The sequence below is a fragment of the Hylobates moloch genome, unplaced genomic scaffold, assembly GCF_009828535.3.
Source record: "Hylobates moloch isolate HMO894 unplaced genomic scaffold, HMol_V3 SCAFFOLD_12, whole genome shotgun sequence".
Lineage (NCBI taxonomy): Eukaryota > Metazoa > Chordata > Mammalia > Primates > Hylobatidae > Hylobates > Hylobates moloch.
The window spans coordinates 71,704,668-71,724,364 of NW_026652287.1; the positions used below are offsets into that span (position 1 = coordinate 71,704,668).

The 19,697-nt window shown below is 38.5% G+C and overlaps 1 protein-coding gene across 1 annotated transcript in view; it reads right to left on the reverse strand.

The window, feature by feature from the left end:
• ZFC3H1 (zinc finger C3H1-type containing) overlaps positions 1-19,697 on the reverse strand; it is a 59,223-nt gene extending 39,526 nt beyond the window's left edge. Inside the window, exons 1-2 of the mRNA XM_032170744.2 lie at positions 18,889-19,697; positions 12,694-13,110 (exon numbers count right to left, since the gene is read on the reverse strand). Of these exons, the coding sequence (XP_032026635.1) occupies positions 12,694-13,110; positions 18,889-19,486 (1,015 nt within the window). The 5' untranslated portion in view covers positions 19,487-19,697. The remainder of the gene's footprint in view (positions 1-12,693; positions 13,111-18,888) is intronic.

Here is a 19,697-nt window from a genome sequence, read left to right on the forward strand (position 1 = left end):
AAAATAATTTGAGCAGCCAGGCACAGTGGCTTATGCCTGTAATCCCAGTGCTTTGGGAGGCAGAGGCGGGTGGATCACCTGAGGTCAGGAGTTCAAGACCACCCTGGGCAACATGGCAAAACTCCGTCTCTACTGAAAATACAAAAAATTAGCCAGGCATGGTGGTGCACGCCTGTAGTCCCAGCTACTCGGAAGGCTGAGGCAGGAGAATCGCTTGGACCTGGGAGGTGGAGTTTGCAGTGAGCCGAGATAGTACCACTGTACTCCATCCTGGGCAACAGAGCAAGACTCTGTCTCAAAAAAAAAAGAAAAGAAAAGAAAGGAAAAGAATTTGAGCATAACACAAATTTATATTTACTTATGTGTGATTTGTCTCAGAGAAACACTAAGAATGCAGAAAACTGCACCCAAGTGATCTGAGCCATGTAGGAATACACAAACAACATATACTTCAAACATCTATCAAATACCCAAGTTCATTGCGTGTGTTATAAGCCACATCCATCCACATCTGGTGTTACAATTTACTGTCTGATTTCAGGTAACACTTGTTTTACTCCATAATAACTCATAAGTAGCAAATATTCCACTTCCACAGGTGTACTTCAGGTCTATTTTATGGAATGCTGACATGTTTACTTTAATATTTCACACTTTTTTTCTCCATTTCACATGCAAAGCTGTGCTATCATTTTTCATTTATTCCTATCTTTTTTTTATATGCCACGGACAAAGTTTTTGAGTGTTGTTCCTCTAACCCCATTTTCTCCACACACCCTATTGTTTTTATTGCATAATTTTGCAGTGTGGTAATTTAGTAATAACTGTTAGACAAAAATAAACAGGGAAACATTAAACACTAAATTATTCTCCTACATGAGAAACTTATGAGTTTCATTAGGTCATGAGAAATCTACTGGTTGATTAGGATCTCACTTGTCTATACAAAATGGCAACACCTCCCTTTAATGTAGCATAGAGGCAAGTATCTATTAACATAGCAGGTACCTTATGACTACACTGCTACCTTAAAAATAAATACAATAGGCTGGGTGTGGTGGTTCATGCCTGTAATCCCAGCACTTTGGGAGGCCAAGGCGGGCAGATCACGAGGTCAGGAGATCAAGACCATCCTGGCTAACATGGTGAAATCCCATCTCTACTAAAAATACAAAAAATTAGCCGGGCGTGGTGGCAGGCACCTGTAGTCCCAGCTACTCGGGAGGCCGAGGCAGGAGAATGGTGTGAACCTGGGAGGTGGAGCCTGCCGTGAGCCGAGATCAGGCCACTGCACTCCAGCCTGGGCAACAGAGCAAGAGTCAGGAGAATGGTGTGAACCTGGGAGGTGGAGCTTGCAGTGACCTGAGATCACACCACTGCACTCCAGCCTGGGCAACAGAGCGAGTCTGTCTCAAAAAAAAAAATTAATAAATACAATAAATTCAATAAATACAAATTTCAGACAATAAATATAACTTTACACAAAGATTATAAATGCAGGTTTAAACTGATCAAATCGGTAGCTAGACATTGTTCTACCACTGTCATAGGTCTGTACAATAAAATTATCTCAAGTTTTACTCAAAACCTTTAAAAGGGACACTGTTCTTGTCACACAGTATTTAAAATATTACCAACTGAAAGTCTAATGTGAGCTAAAGTCACCAGCACATAGGCAGTAGTTAAAACCATAATAATGAGAACATCCCTAGAAAATGGGACACTGAGGACATGACAAATTAAGAAATTACACAGGAAAAGTAATTATTTAAAACAAACAAAAGACAGAAAATGAAAATCAGAAAGTTATTTTTAAAATCCATTGCAGAAATCCCAAAATTTCAAGGGAAGAAAAATATCACTGAATATAGTAGAGATGTCTACCCCCAATAGAATATTCTCAGCAATGCAGCCAGAGTGATACCTTAAAAATATAAAACAGATTATGTAAGTCCTTTGCTCAAAACCCTGTAAGAGCTCCCCATTTCATTAGGAATAAAAAAACAAAGTTCTTACAAGGCTCTGTCTATGAGATCTGCCCCCTCCTGCCATCTCCAATCCCTTCTCTCCCATTATGCATTCCCCTCACTCTCTCTTCTGTATTAGCACAGGACTCCTTGTTCTTCCCCAAACATGTCAGGCATCCTTCTGTATTATGGTCATTTCTCTAGTTCAGCGATGCCCAAACTTCAGCATGTAGCAGAATCAACAGAAGGGCTGGTTAAATACAGATTGCTAGGCCCCATTTGCAGAGCTCCCAGTTCAATAGATCTAAGGTAGAGACTGAGAATTTGTGTTCTATCAAGATCCCAGATAATGCAGTCCCCAGGAACCACACTTTGAAACGACCAAACCTACGTCTGATTGGTGTACCTGAAAATGACGGGGAGAATGGAACCAAGTTGGAAAACACTCTGCAAGATATTATCCAGGAGAACTTCCCCAATCTAGCAAGGCAGGCCAACATTCAGATTCAGGAAATACAGAGAACGCCACAAAGATACTCCTCAAGAAGAGCAACTCCAAGACACATAATTGTCAGATTCACCAAAGTTGAAATGAAGGAAAAAATGTTAAGGGCAGCCAGAGAGAAAGGTCGGGTTACCCACAAAGGGAAGCCCATCAGGCTAACAGCTGATCTCTCGGCAGAAACTCTACAAGCCAGAAGAGAGTGGGGGCCGATATTCAACATTCTTAAAGAAAAGAATTTTCAACCCAGAATTTCCTATCCAGCCAAACTAAGCTTCATAAGTGAAGGAGAAATAAAATACTTTACAGACAAGCAAACGCTGAGTGATTTTGTCACCACCAGGCCTGCCCTAAAAGAGCTCCTGAAGGAAGCAGTAAACATGGAAAGGAACAACCGGTACCAGCCACTGCAAAAACATGCCAAATTGTAAAGACCATCAAGGCTAGGAAGAAACTGCATCAACTAATGAGCAAAATAACCAACTAACATCATAATGACAGGATCAGATTCACACATAACAATATTAACGTTAAATGTAAATGGGCTAAATGCTCCAATTAAAAGACACAGACTGGCAAACTGGATAAGGAGTCAGGACCCATCAGTGTGCTGTATTCAGGAAACCCATCTCACGTGCAGAGACACACATAGACTCAAAATAAAGGGATGGAGGAAGATCTATCAAGCAAATGGAAAACAAAAAAAGGCAGGGGTTGCAATCCTAGTCTCTGACAAAATAGACTTTAAACCAACAAAGATCAAAAGAGACAAAGAAGGCCATTACATAATGGTAAAGGGATCAATTCAACAAGAAGAGCTAACTATCCTAAATATATATGCACCCAACCCAGGAGCACCCAGATTCATAAAGCAAGTCCTGAGTGACCTACAAAGGGACTTAAACTCCCACACAATAATAATGGGAGATTTTAACACCCCACTGTCAACATTAGACAGATCAACGAGACAGAAAGTTAACAAGGATATCCAGGAATTGAACTCAGCTCTACATAAAGTGGACCTAATAGACATCTACAGAACTCTCCACCCCAAGTCAACAGAATATACATTTTTTTCAGCACCACACCACACCTATTCCAAAATTGACCACATAGTTGGAAGTAAAGCTCTCCTCAGCAAATGTAAAAGAACAGAAATTATAACAAACTGTCTCTCAGACCACAGTGCAATCAAACTAGAACTCAGGATTAAGAAACTCACTCAAAACCGCTCAACTACATGGAAACTGAACAACCTGCTCCTGAATGACTATTGGGTACATAATGAAATGAAAGCAGAAATAAAGATGTTCTTTGAAACCAACGAGAACAAAGACACAACATACCAGAATCTCTGGGACACATTCAAAGCAGTGTGTAGAGGGAAATTTACAGCACTAAATGCCCACAAGAGAAAACAGGAAAGATCCAAAATTGACACCCTAACATCACAATTAAAAGAACTAGAAAAGCAAGAGCAAACACATTCAAAAGCTAGCAGAAGGCTAGAAATAACTAAAATCAGAGCAGAACTGAAGGAAATAGAGACACAAAAAACCCTTCAAAAAATTAATGAATCCAGGAGCTGGTTTTTTGAGAAGATCAACAAAATTGATAGACCGCTAGCAAGACTAATAAAGAAGAAAAGAGAGAAGAATCAAATAGATGCAATAAAAAATGAAAAAGGGGATATCACCACCGATCCCACAGAAATACAATCTACCATCAGAGAATACTACAAACACCTCTATGCAAATAAACTAGAAAATCTAGAAGAAATGGATAAATTCCTCGACAAATACACCCTCCCAAGACTAAATCAGGAAGAAGTCGAATCTCTGAATAGACCAATAACAGGTTCTGAAATTGTGGCAATAATCAATAGCTTACCAACCAAAAAGAGTCCAGGACCTGATGGATTCACAGCTGAATTCTACCAGAGGTACAAGGAGGAACTGGTACCATTCCTTCTGAAACTATTCCAATCGATAGAAAAAGAGGGAATCCTCCCTAACACATTTTATGAAGCCAGCATCATCCTGATACCAAAGCCAGGCAGAGACACAACCAAAAAAGAGAATTTTAGACCAATATCCTTGATGAACATTGATGCAAAAATCCTCAATAAAATACTGGCAAACCGAATCCAGCAGCACATCAAAAAGCTTATACACCATGATCAAGTGGGCTTCATCCCTGGGATGCAAGGCTGGTTCAACATACACAAATCAATAAATGTAATCCAGCATATAAACAGAACCAAAGACAAAAACCACATGATTATCTCAATAGATGCAGAAAAGGCTTTTGACAAAATTCAACAACCCTTCATGCTAAAAACTCTCAATAAATTAGGTATTGATGAGACGTATCTCAAAATAATAAGAGCTATATATGACAAACCCACAGCCAATATCATACTGAATGGGCAAAAACTGGAAGCATTCCCTCTGAAAACTGGCACAAGACAGGGATGCCCTCTCTCACCACTCCTATTCAACATAGTGCTGGAAGTTCTGGCCAGAGCAATCAGGCAGGAGAAGGAAATAAAGGGTATTCAATTAGGAAAAGAGGAAGTCAAACTGTCCCTGTTTGTAGATGACATGATTGTATATCTAGAAAATCCCATTGTCTCAGCCCAAAATCTCCTTAAGCTGATTAGCAACTTCAGCAAAGTCTCAGGATACAAAATCAATGTACAAAAATCACAAGCATTCTTCTACACCAATCACAGACAAACAGAGAGCCAAATCATGAGTGAACTCCCATTCACAATTGCTTCAAAGAGAATAAAATACCTAGGAATCCAACTTACAAGGGATGTGAAGGACCTCTTCAAGGAGAACTACAAACCACTGCTCAATGAAATCAAAGAGGATACAAACAAATGGAAGAACATTCCATGCTCATGGGTTGGAAGAATCAATATCGTGAAAATGGCCATACTGCCCAAGGTAATTTATAGATTCAATGCCATCCCCATCAAGCTACCAATGACTTTCTTCACAGAATTGGAAAAAACTACTTTAAAGTTCATATGGAACCAAAAAAGAGCCTGCATTGCCAAGTCAATCCTAAGCCAAAAGAACAAAGCTGGAGGCATCACGCTACCTGACTTCAAACTATACTACAAGGCTACAGTAACCAAAACAGCATGGTACTGGTACCACAACAGAGATATAGATCAATGGAACAGAACAGAGCCCTCAGAAATGATGCCGCATATCTACAACTATCTGATCTTTGACAAACCTGACAAAAACAAGAAATGGGGAAAGGATTCCCTATTTAATAAATGGTGCTGGGAAAACTGGCTAGCCATATGTAGAAAGCTGAAACTGGATCCCTTCCTTACACCTTATACAAAAATTAATTCAAGATGGATTAAAGACTTAAATGTTAGACCTAAAACCATTAAAATCCTACAAGAAAACCTAGGCAATACCATTCAGGACATAGGCGTGGGCAAGGACTTCATGTCTAAAACACCAAAAGCAATGGCAACAAAAGCCAAAATTGACAAATGGGATCTCATTAAACTAAAGAGCTTCTGCACAGCAAAAGAAACTACCATCAGAGTGAACAGGCAACCTACAGAATGGGAGAAAATTTTTGCAACCTACTCATCTGACAAAGGGCTAATATCCAGAATCTACAATGAACTCAAACAAATTTACAAGAAAAAAACAAACAACCCCATCAAAAAGTGGGCAGAGGACATGAACAGACACTTCACAAAAGAAGACATTTATGCAGCCAGAAAACACATGAAGAAATGCTCATCATCACTGGCCATCAGAGAAATGCAAATCAAAACCACAGTGAGATACCATCTCACACCAGTTAGAACGGCCATCATTAAAAAATCAGGAAACAACAGGTGCTGGAGAGGATGTGGAGAAATAGGAACACTTTTACACTGTTGGTGGGACTGTAAACTAGTTCAACCATTGTGGAAGTCAGTGTGGCGATTCCTCAGGGATCTAGAACTAGAAATACCATTTGACCCAGCCATCCCATTACTGGGTATATACCCAAAGGACTATAAATCATACTGCTATAAAGACACATGCACACGTATGTTTATTGCAGCACTATTCACAATAGCAAAGACTTGGAACCAACCCAAATGTCCAACAACAATAGACTGGATTAAGAAAATGTGGCACATATACACCATGGAATACTATGCAGCCATAAAAAATGATGAGTTTGTGTCCTTTGTAGGGACATGGATGAAACTGGAAAACATCATTCTCAGTAAACTATCGCAAGGGCAAAAAACCAAACACCGCATGTTCTCACTCATAGGTGGGAATTGAACAATGAGAACTCATGGACACAGGAAGGGGAACATCACATTCCGGGTACTGTTGTGGGGTGGGGGGTGGGGGGGGTGGGGACAGCATTAGGAGATATACCTAATGCTAAATGACGAGCTAATGGGTGCAGGAAATCAACATGGCACATGGATACATATGTAACAAACCTGCACATTGTGCACATGTACCCTAAAACCTAAAGTATAATAAAAAAAAAAAAAAAAGAAAATCACTGCTCTAGTTATTCCTTTTGCATAGAAGCCTCTTCCACCAGATATCCATTTGGCTATTCCTTTACTGTCTTCAAAGTCTTTCTTTAAATCTCACCTTCAAATAGACACCATGCTGACCACTCTATTAGTGCTGCAACCTGTGTCCTCAATATCCCTTTCCTACTTTTACCCTGCTATACTTTTTCTCTTTCACAACAGTTAATTTACTCATCATGTTTACTGTTTCACCTTCTAAAATGCAAGCCCATGAAAACATAAGTGACTATTTTGTTCACCAATTTATTTCCAAGAGCCTGGAATAAAGTGCTCAACTAATTTTTGAATGAATGGAAGAATGAAATAAAAAACATCCACTAAAATTTGCAATTAGGTCACAGAAAACTACCATGAGTAGTTTCAGTATTGTGATGGGGGTAGAAAAGCAAACTGTATTGGGCTAATAAGGAAATGAGAAATAAAGTGAAAAGCTGGTACAGACTAGACGTCTCAGAAGTCTTATTGAAAAGAGGAAGAATACTTGACATAATTTAAGAGAGAATGTAGGATGAGGTGGAAGAGGATTTCCATTTTTGGATGGAAAAGTCAAATATATTAAGAACACCCTAAGGAGACAATGGTTCAAGATAAAGCAGAATAAATAAAGCAAGGTCCCAGAGAAGGCAGAAGAAGTTAGAGCCAGGAAAACAAGTTAAAACAAAATGGCCATGAACGAGACAGTCATTACCCTCACGGTGAAAGAACTGAAGCGAAAATTGATATGGATTACAAACAAGTTTATGGTCAGGAAGTGAAAAGCTGGAATTGAGTGTGATCACCTCCAATAAGAGGCAAGCTTGTACACTGACAATAACAAAGGTTGAGTAAAAGGCCTGAAAAACTTATGAAGGTATAGAAGAGTTGTCACGAGATATGGAAAAAAGGCTCACCGATAACGTAAGTTTGATAGTAGAGTCTTGCTGAGGATTGGTGGGGAAATATACATATAGAAACATATATATCATTTACTGATTCAGATGACATTTTAGCTTCTTTGATTTTCCTCCAATCACTCTTCCATACTGATGCCAGTTATTTTTCTAAAACATACATCTGATCACATCATTTTCTTGCTTAAAAATATTTTAACAGCCCCCCCAATGTTTAAAGGACAAAATTCAAATTCTTTAGCAAAATATTAAAGGCCTTCCCAATCCAACACTAACCTGTCCTTTTATAATTTTATGTCCAACCACTCACCAAAAAAATACCGTTATCTCTCACACTGCATACATATTTGATTAATCTCAATGCCCTTAAAAAGCCCTCTGTGCCTGTCTACTCATTTGGTTCCTTCTGACTTCCCCAGTGGAAAAGATTCATTTTTCCAGATGTATATCAAACATTTACATCTCTATGAAACCTTTCTAAATCCAGGTGAGGATATTTAATCCTTCCTGTGTTACTCCAGGCTTTCACACATAACTCATATTATACTCCATGATAGAAATTTGTGTCTTTTCTATCCCTCTGTGTTATACTTCTCAAAACTGCTTGTGTAGAATCATAGTACTAAATTGAAGAGGGGAAGGAAAGGCATCTCTCTGAGAATGTGCAACCCAAAATAATCGTCACTTAGGTTTGCAACCAAATTCACACCATATGAACAGCCAGTGAGGGTTGAACTGATTCCAAGGATGAAGTCTAGCAAATTCTCTCTGGGGAATGCATCTTTGTCCCAGGTCTCAAAAGCTTCCCACCACTAAAATTCAAAAAAAAATGACCACCTCATATTAAAACACAACAAAACAAAACAAAATCACTAAATGTTCAAGAAAAGAAAGTACCAAAAATGAGTAATAACAAAACAAACATCAGAAATCAAACCCCCAAAGACCTGAGATACTGAAAATTAGCAGGGATAGGAGATAAAACAAAACAGACCTATGGTTAATTTGTTTAAAGAAACAAAGATAAAGCTGAAAACATAAGCAGGGAGAAGAAAAGTGGAAAGAATGATCAAAGTGATTTGAAAACAAAACAAAAATGAAATAGTAAAATAAAAACTGTAATTGAAATTTAGAACTCAGTAAGTGGGCTTAAGGCAAATCGAATACAGCTGAAGAGAGAATCAGTAAAATGAAAGATGTAGCAGAGGAAATTTTCCAGAATTTGTCAATTATAAAGTGACAGAAACATGAGAGACATGAAAGATAAAGTATGATGACTTAACATAACATACATCTATACAGAGTTCCAAAAAAGAGAGGGAATGGGATAATATTCTAAGAGATAATGATCATTTTTTCAGAACCAATGCAAGATCCAATCCAGATTCAAGAAACAACAAATTCCAAGCTGGATACATAAAAAGAAATCTACAATCAGCACATCACGCAGTTCAACTACAGAATATCAAAGACAAAAAGGATCTTTAAAACAACCAAAGAAAAAAGATTATCTTCAAATTGGAAACCATTAAGATGGACAGATGAGTTTTGAAAATCAACAATGGAAGCCAGAAAATATTGTCAGTAAGAATATAATTAGGGGCTGGGCGTGGTGGCTCATGCCTGTAATCCCAGCACTTTGGAAGGCCAAGGTGGGCGGATCACTTCAGGCCAGGAGTTTGAGACCAGACTGGCCAACATGGCAAAACCCCATCTCTACTAAATACAAAAATTAGCCAGGCACAATGGCACACACCATAGTCCCAGCTACTCAGGAAGCTGAGGCATGAGAATCACTTGAACCCAGGAGGCGGAGGTTGCAGTGAGCCCAGATAGTGCTACTGCACTCCAGCCTGGATGATAGGGCAAGACTTTGTCTCAAAAACAAACAAACAAACAAAAAGCATATAATTAAACAACCTAGAATTCTAAACCCGGGAAAATATCTTTTAAAAAGAGTAAACAGAAATCGTTTTCCACCCAGCAAAAACACATTAAAAAAAAAAAAGTCTAAAGAATGTATTTAAGCACAGACCATGGTGGCTCACACCTGTAATCCCAGTATTTTAGGAGGCCAAGGCAAGAGGATCACTTGAGCCCAGGAGTTTGAGACCAGCCTAGACAACATACTGAGACCCCGTCTCTACAGAAATTTTTAAAACATAGCCAAGCATGGTAGTACATGCCTGTAGTCCCAGCAACTCAGGAGGCTGAGGTGGGAGGATCACCTGAGCCCAGGAGGTCAAGGCTGCACTGAGTCATGATCACACTCCTGCACTCCAGCCTGGGCAACACAGTGAGATCTTATCTAAAACACACACACACAGAGAATATATTTATACATATATAATTCCAGACATGATACAAAGAGTGAGCCAAGAAAGTGCTAAATATATAGGCAAGGCTAAGCAAACATCATTCTTTGTATTTCAGGGAAAGAGTAAGGTTCTTGATTAACTTTAAACACTGGTCGGAATATAAGACCAGAAATTTAGTATTCAACTTCCAAACTAGCAAATAAAAAAAAATTGTGCGAAGAAAAATAAGAGCCTAAAAAGAAAAAAAAAAAGAAGAAATAAAACCAAATGTCAATAATCATAAAAAATGTGAGTAGACTATATGTTCAAGCTAAAGGACAAATATTGTCATAGTGAATTATAAATTAAAACCAGCTCTATACTATGTACAAGTAATATCTGAGACATGAGGATACAGAAAGACTGAAAGAGTGGGAAATTATATAAAGAGAAAGGTGATGTGGCTATTAATATAAGACAAAATCGTCTTTTAGGCAAAAACATCAGAGATAAAGTCGCTACATAATGACTCAATTACCCAGCTTCAAAGTATTTAAAGCACAAAGTAAAAATCACAAATCCATCATCATACTGGCAAAATTTAACAAATTCCTCTTAGTAACTGATCAAGCATATCAAAAAACAAAACAAAAAACAACACAAAAAGCTCAAGTAATCTATAAATTCATTTCAAACATACGTAGAACTCTTACAAGAAATTGATTACATACTAGACAATAAAGAAGTCTCCAAGTATTTCAAAAGATTGGTTATCATAGCAATCTTATTTTCTGACAGTATGACTGACTTAGATATCAATAAAAAATACTGCTAGACAACCTACATGTTTAGAAGAAACATACTTCCAAGCAGCCTACAAGTCAATGAAAAATAAAAATTAGAAAATATTCAGAATGAATGAAAAAAGTTAAATAACCCAACTTGAGACAGAACTGAAGTCAAATTTTATGGCCTAAAATGATCTTAACAGGAGAGAGGCTGAAAACTGAGTTTAAAAACCTATGTACTTATTTCAGGGGAAATTAAAGAAGAGAGCAGGGAAAAAAAAGATACAACTTATAAATACTACAGATAAAAAAGTAAAGGATTATTAAGAACAATTTTTATAACTTCTATAACTTATAAGAAATAGACACATTACGAAAAATATATGGTTTACATAAACTGCCTTAACAGAAATAGAAAACACAAAGTCAGATTAAAACTTTCTCAGAAAAAAACTCCACTCAGGCCCAGACACTTTTATCAGCAAGATCTACCAAGTATCTCAGAATGTTTCCAAACTTAAACTATTACAGAGAATAAAGATGAAAACAGCCCCAACTAATTTGAGTATCATAACGTTACACTAAAAACTGTCAAGGAAAAAGAGGGGGGAAAATTACAGGCTCTGAACACATTAAAAATTCTCAACAAAACACTAGCAAACCTTCATTTGTAATTGCCGAAAGTTGGAAAAACTCAAACATAATTGGGAAATGGATAAACTACAGTATGATGGGATACAAACAACTGACATATACAATTACATAAATGAATTTCAAACACATTATGCTCAATGAAAGAAGCTATAATCAAAGGCAATATACTATATGATTCCATTAGTGTGACATTCTGGAAAAGGCAAAACTATAGGGACAGATCAGTGGTTACCAAGTGAATTAAGGGCTGAGGGAGGGGATAACTACAAAGACACTTAGAGAAACTGAGGTTGATGAAAGAATTCTGTATCTTAATGGTGGCTGGTGATGGTTACCCACTGTCTACATTTGTCAAAACCTGAAGAACTACACACTTATACATTTATAATGCTAAAAGGTAAATTTTACTGTATATAAATTATATCTTAAAGAGGAAAAGAAAAAACAAGCCAAATCCATGATTTAAAAATGGTATATCATAAACTGTATTAAACACAAGCATACAAGTGGTTTAATACTAGAAATAAATCATATAATTCATTACACTAACAAATTAAAATAAATTAGATGCTCATCCCAATAATGAAGAAAAAAGATTTTGTAAACTTCAACATCCATTCACGCTGAAAATTTCAAACCAGGAATAGGAGTAAAACCCTACTTTACTCAATAAGGGATACCTACAAAAAAATTAACATCATATTTAATGGTAAATGTCAAAACCATTTTCTTTAAATTAGGAAACAAAGGTGTCCACTATTATCACTTATGTATAACATTCTATTATAGAGGCCAGCATGTCAGGCAAAAAAAAAAAAATCAAGAAATAAAGACTAAAAGTAAACAAAATTAATAATTATTCAATGATATGAATGCCTACATACAAAATACAAAAGAATTTACAGATAATTACAATTATTTCAATGAAGTACACTGCCAAAACATGTAGTTACTCCTTTAGAGGAAGAAGAGTCATTACTAACTGAAATATTTAATTCCATTACCTTGACTAGAATCAGTAGTGTCGGATTTCAGGGAAAGTGGTTTTGCTCCATCTTTACCTTTTTTCAAACGGTTCTTATCTCCTGGTAAAGTCAATTTTTGCCTGAGTGGTTTTAATTCAAATGCCTGAAAAGTTTTGACTTGTGTTTTCTCCTCAGGAGCTACTTCTTTACTTGAATCCTTTGTAATACTGACATTATCAGTGCTAGTTTGGTCCTCAAAGTTCAATGTTTTAGGATCTTCCTGCACATTCTCTTCTTTGCTACTCAACGCTAGTTTTTCATCCTTATTGATGCATTCTAGTTCCAACTGTATTTGCTTATACTTTAAAAGCAAATCTTCAAAGGTTTCTTCCACACAGTTTTCATTTTTTGATGAATAATTTTGTTTTCTTGATGGAGACCTTCCAAAACTTTTGGCTGAACAGCATATTAAGGAAACCAGTTTCCAAAAATTTTCCACAGTTAAATTTAACAAAAAAACATAGATTATAGATGAATTTTCTCCTTTTTTAATTTTTCAAGAAAATGAATCGATATTTTTAAATTACTAAATTCCATTTAATGTATGTGCAGCTAATGCCCACTTTCATTATGTGCCCATATTTGAATTTAATAAGTACCATATAAATAGTCCACTTAAAAATCACTAGTGTCATAATTACCAGTAGTATCCACAGACAGTCCACCTAGTTAGGTTATAGCATCCTTCCTTCTGTAAGTGCCAGGAAAGTCCATAATTAGCTTTACGTTAGAGATTATTTTCTGAAGGAAGAGGGGAGTAACTGAATGCTTTGTCACAGATGTGGATAATTTACATTTCAGGGGGCCAGGCACGGTGGCTCACACCTGTAATCCCAGCACTTTGGGAGGCTGAGGCAGGAGCATCACTTGAGGTCAGAAGTTCAAGACCAGCCTGGCCAACATGGTGAAACCCCATCTCTACTAAAAATAAAAAAATTAGCCAGGCATGGTGGTGCAGGCCTGTAGTCCCAGGTACTTGAGACGCTGAGGCAAGAGAATTGCTTGAACTCAGGAGGCGGAGGTCGCAGGGAGCCGAGATCACACCACTGCACTCCAGCCTGGGCAACAGAGGGAGACTTCATTTCAAAAAAAAAGAAAAAAAAAAACACACTTTAAAATAGTACTCAAAATATATCTATTTTTGTCCTACAGACAAGGGAAAATGTTATGAAAATAATCTGAAGCAACTGTTCTTACTTTCTTCTCTAAAACAGTGATACACGAAAGGTAACTTCTTCCTTAGAAACAGCTACAAAATTTCAAACTACAATTTTTATTCTAAACAATTCATACACGAGAATTGTTATACCTCATTTTTCCAGACCAGATATTAGCAAGAGAAAAGATAGTACCTACTGTGGTTTTAATATATCATTTATAAATTTTTTTTTTTTTTTTTGAGACAGAGTCTCGCTCTGTCAGCCAGGCTGGAGTGCAGTGGTGCGATCTCGGCTCACTGCAACCTCCGTCTCCCAGGCTCAAGCAATTCGCCTGTCTCAGCCTCCTGAGTAGCTTAGATTACAGGTGCGTGCCACCATGCCCGGCTAATTTTTGTATTTTTAGTAGAGACGGAGTTTCACCATGTTGGCAAGGCTGGTCTCAAACTCCTGACCTCAGGTGATCCGCCCGCCTTGGCCTCCCAAAGTGCCGGGATTACAGGTGTGAGCCACTGCACCCAGCCTATAGATTATTTTCAGTTGGCTAGGATGTAAAATACAGTACCCCAAATATGGTTCTTCTGTTTAAATTCCTCGCAGGACAAGCAGCAGAAAAGGTTTTTAAACTCTCCTGATGACCAGTTCTAAAAATGAGAATTACCATCATCTGAGAAACAAAAATAAGCAATAAGTACATCTGATAATCTTAACAGTTCTACAGCAAAACTGTTCTAGTAAATCTCTGGTTCTCTGATCTCTTCAAAGCCAAGTTTCTTGAAAGAAAACTAGTTTCTCTGTACCCTTCTTACCAAATGGAATCTGGTTTCTGTCCCATTAATCTAGAGAGACTGCTGTGGCTAAGTTTCCCTATCAATGTTTTCAAACCTTTTTTTTTTTTTACCTGACCCCTCTGAGAATCTGACACCATAAACCACCTCTCTCTTGGCTTCCATAACTCCGCATCTCCCTGTTTCCCTATTTGTGTTTTTCTTTTAAGTCTCCATTGAGTCTTTTCTCTCCAACTTGTGAAATAATGGTGCTCTTCAGGGAGCACTACTTAGCCTCTTTCTCTTTTTATTTTGAGCATTCTAATGCACCTCCACAGTTTTATCTACCACAGGAGAGTTTACCCTGGTGATAAGATATTTCTCTATCTCCTACAAGCCATCCTTCATACTGCTGCTGCCACAGTAATCTTTCTAGAATACAAATATAAGATCATTCCCCTTGTTTAAATTTCCTTAATAAAAAAGGCCAAAATCCTGAGAATAAATATAATCTAACCTGTGCTTTCCTTTCCATACTTACTTTTTCCTTGTTCATCACAATTTTTGCATAGCTTTGTGTCTAAGTTTGTCTGTTCTTCAACTTAACCCCAATTCAAGTGTCACCTCTGTGAAGCCCGGGTTTCTCACTCCCCCTTCCCCTCTTATGCACTCTTTGTATGTAAGTTCTGTAATTATCTGCATTTACATCTTACTTTTCACTGAAGCCATTTAAAGGCACAACTGCAGTTAAAAAAAAAAAAAAGAGGGAAATGATTAAATATACTAACAAAAATGCTAAATAGAAAAACAAGGAAAAGCAATTGAGTTACAACTATAACTGACTAATCTCCTTTGAGGCTAAAGAAAATCTATCCCTATCTATACAGAATAGCTAAGATCAAACCAACACATATCACACTTAATTTTAAGCTTGTCAAGATACAATTTCTAACTGAACCTTGGTTTAGACAAAAGGAAGTGCTATTCAACCTTTTCAGCTGCAGCTGAAAATGGAATGACTTTTTACTGATGAGAGACACTGGCCTAATTATGTTAGCTCTCCTCAGATTTGAAAGTTTAAAAGAGTAGTCATTCAAGGGAGACATGCTAAGATGTACTGACAAAATGTCTATCATTAAGAAAAATTAAGGGTGAAAATAAGAACTGCGATTGAATCTAGTTTATCCTATTTCTTTAAAGCTGCAACTAGCATACCTTAGTTATTACAGTGAAAGGAGTTACGGCAAAAATAGAAATAAATAAACCCTATACTCAGGCTACTTTACTTCTAAATTGCAGAAATATGCCGCAGAGTAACCTGCATTCTTTCTTTATACAGTATTTGTAAAATAAAAAAGGTATTATAATCACACAGTGGAAATATGAATTAAACTGAGTACAACCTTGATATTAAATAAATACGAATGAAGTGTTGTAACAAATATTTTGTTTGCTCACATTATATAAAAGTAGCTGGGAACTACGTTTTCCTTCTCAAATTCTTAAAAAGAACACCACCTCTAGGATGGATTACTGATACTTCATGAGGAAAACAATGAGCAGAGGATCAAAACAAGCATCCTTTTAAGTGCAGCATCTGTGAAAAGAAAAACAGCAAGATAACTTATTTATGACAAGTTACTACGGAAATCAAAGTCACACAAGCAGACTGGATATTTTCTGGTACTCTTTTTTTTGCAACATCATATGCCAGTTTACTAATAAAAACATACAAGCTTACCAATTAATAAAGGTCTATGGTAGAGGCCCAAAAGAGTATTGAATAAACACGCAGAAAGAGGACAAAAGCAGAAAGCCCACTCACCTCCCCCTTTTCTAATACAGAATACAAAGGTTTTCTAATACAAAGTTTTTAAGAAAAACCTTTGAGCTCCCATAGTACTTTTTTATATACATACTTCAGTTTCAACTTTTTATACTAAACTGCAACTACTTATTTTCATTTGTTTCCCTAATACAAACTAGAGGTTTCATCTTTGTACCTTTAAAAAACACATATAAACTGGTGGCTCTCGCCTATAAATCCCAGCACTTTGGGAGTCTAAGGAAGGAGGATCTCTTGAAGCTACAAGTTCAAGATCAGCCTGGGCAACATAGCAAGACCTCGTCTCTGCAGAAAAAAAAATTTTTAAATAAATTTAATAAAAATTTTATTTAATTAAAAAAATTTAAAAACCATCCACATTGGCCGGGCACGGTGACTCATGCCTGTAATCCCAGCACTTTGGGAGGCCGAGGCGGGTGGATCACGGAGTCAGGAGATCCAGACCATTGTGGCTAACATGATGAAACCCTGTCTCTACTAAAAATACAAAAAATTAGCCGGGCATGGTGGCGGGCGCCTGTAGTCCCAGCTACTCAGGAGGCTGAGGCAGGAGAATGGCGTGAACCCAGGAGGCGGAGCTTGCAGTGAGCCGAGATCAACCCAAGAGGCAGAGCTTGCAGTGAGCCGAGATCACACCACTGCACTCCAGCCTGGGCGACAGAGCGAGACTCCGTCTCAAAAAAAAAAAAAATAAAAAATAAATAAATAAATAAATAAATACCATACATATATGTATGCTTAAATAGCCTTTCTGGCTTTTGGATTCAAAATAGACCACAAATCCATGGATTAAGAAACACCGTGGGCAGAGTTTTCTAACCTTCTTGGAAGAACAATTTGCTGGCTTTTAAAAAGTTAAATATCTATATAATTTTCCTTTTTTTTTTTTTTTTGAAATGGAGTCTCGCTTTACCGCCCAGGATGGAGTGCAGTGGTGCAATCTCTGCTCACTACAACTCTGCCTCCCGAGCTCAAGCGATTCTCCTGCCTCAGCCTCCCGGGTAGCTGGAAATACAGGCACCCAACACCACGCCTGGCTAACTTTTTTATTTTTAGTAGAGACAAAGGTTTCACCATGTTGGCCAGGCTGGTCTGGAACTCCTGATCTCAGGTGATCCGCCGCCTCGGCCTCTCAAAGTGTTGGGATTACAGGCGTGAGCCACCACGCCCAGCGCCTACATGATTTTCTCCGAAACAATCCTGAAATGCTCCTAACCCAACTTTTGGTTGCAGAAGTAAGTTTTTTCAGGGGATTAGCATCAGAAGCTGCTGTTTCTCACCTACATATACATTCCTTGCCCCTTTTACATCATGACGTTTGAGAAAGACCTATTCTAGACCTAAGTGTTCTATAAAAGTAATTGATTGTCTTCCAAATAACTGTCATTACTTTTAAGTTTCATATATAATGACGAAATTAAAAATCATCACACTATGGGAATTACAACCAGTAATGAAAGTCTTCAAACAATTTTTGCAATGATCACAGAATAAGTCAAGATAGTGTTTTACAAACCCATTATAAAACAGGAAACCTTCGGATGACTGATTCTTCTGTATAAATGCTGAGTAAACTCAGTAATGTTTAAAACTGAGAATAAGGTTAGAAGTAGCAAAAATCTGGAATGTTACTATTTCCTTTCTCAATTTATCCGTAATCTCCACCCTCGCATACACATTCCTCCACTCTAACGTATTAAAATAAAAATGCTGATAAGTTTATCTTTCTCTCTCTGGCCCTCATTTAGTCAGCACGAAGTTACACAATGTGCAAAAGTGAACACAGAAACGTAAAAGAGGTAAAGTGTTCCAAAAAGATCAAATGAATCAAAAAGCTCTGAAACAGACTTGGTAAAGACACCAGAGTTTTTTTTTACCCCCCCCCCCCCCCACTTTAAAAGGCAGCAACCGGAATAAATCAAGATAAAAACAGAATCACAAAAATAGTGCAGGACTGTGCAGACTGAAACTTTACAACTTCAATGTCAAACTGCAATATGATAAAGCAACAGTATTACCTAAACTGTTTATGAATATTTTTTCTCTATCTAACAATCTAAGTCAACTTCACATAAAATACAAAGTTTCTGTACCAGCAAAAATACAAATGCTAATGAAACTTGGGCTTCTAAGGTATTATTACAAATCAGACTTAACTGTCTTAGATTTCATAAGTTTAACCCAATCCATAGCACGTTAATATACCCAATAAAGCAGTCTTAAGAATAACGCTATAGTGTGACACATGGGGAATTACTAAAGAACAACTTACTTTAAGTATACTGACACAGGGAGAAATAAGCGGTTCTGATGGTTCAAAGTTACACTCGTCTCACAGACCTAGTAATGACGCTAAATGGAACTTTAGTGACACACCCAGCGCCGACCGCCACGTTAAGGATACAGCTCTTCCGAGGTGGAGAGGGCTCTCGCCAGCTCTGACTGCTGCTGAACCCGGATCCTGCTCCTCCTCCCAGAGGAGGTCTGCACCCCGGCTTGCCTCCTCGCTCACCCACTCCTCGCCCCCGACTCCAGCGACTCCCACCCCGGTAAGGCCTGCCCCGAAAGCGGAAACGGTCCAAGGCGAGGTGGCTCCGCTCCCAGAAAGACGGCCGGGGACTGCTTTCTGACAGTGAGCTCGAAGGCATCCGTACAGAGGGCGGATGAGACCGGAACGGTTCTTTGGGTCGGTAGCTGCTGGGTCCCCTGAGGTGGCCCCTTTCAGACGCGTGCCGCGAGCGTGAGAAATTCCTCAGCTGCTGCTGTGAAGAGGAAGATGACGAGGAAGAGCCACCGCCTCCGCCAGATCCACCGCCCCGGGCCGAGTGAGGAGGCCGTCGCCGCGGATAGGGTAACAGCCCGCCGCCGCTGCTGCTGCTGCTGCTCCGGCTCCGTATCTGGCTGTTATTATCGTCGTCACTGATTTCCCCATCTTCAAGCTCCCCTTCTTCCTTCGGCGAGAGGCCACTGGAGGCCGGGGCCGGAGTATCTGCGGTCGCCATCCGGGGAGCAGCGCCTTCCACACAACCTTAGCCCTCCGTCCGGGGATCCGCCCGACAATTGCCTCGTTTCCCTTCTTTCCTAACGGACCGGGTCGGTGCGGTCTTACCCTACTCGGACACCTAGCGGCCTCTGCTCCCCAACTTCCCCGCACCCCAGCTCTCTCTCGCCGGACCGTCGCAACCCAGTTCCCTTTCCTAGCGCCCCCTTGCT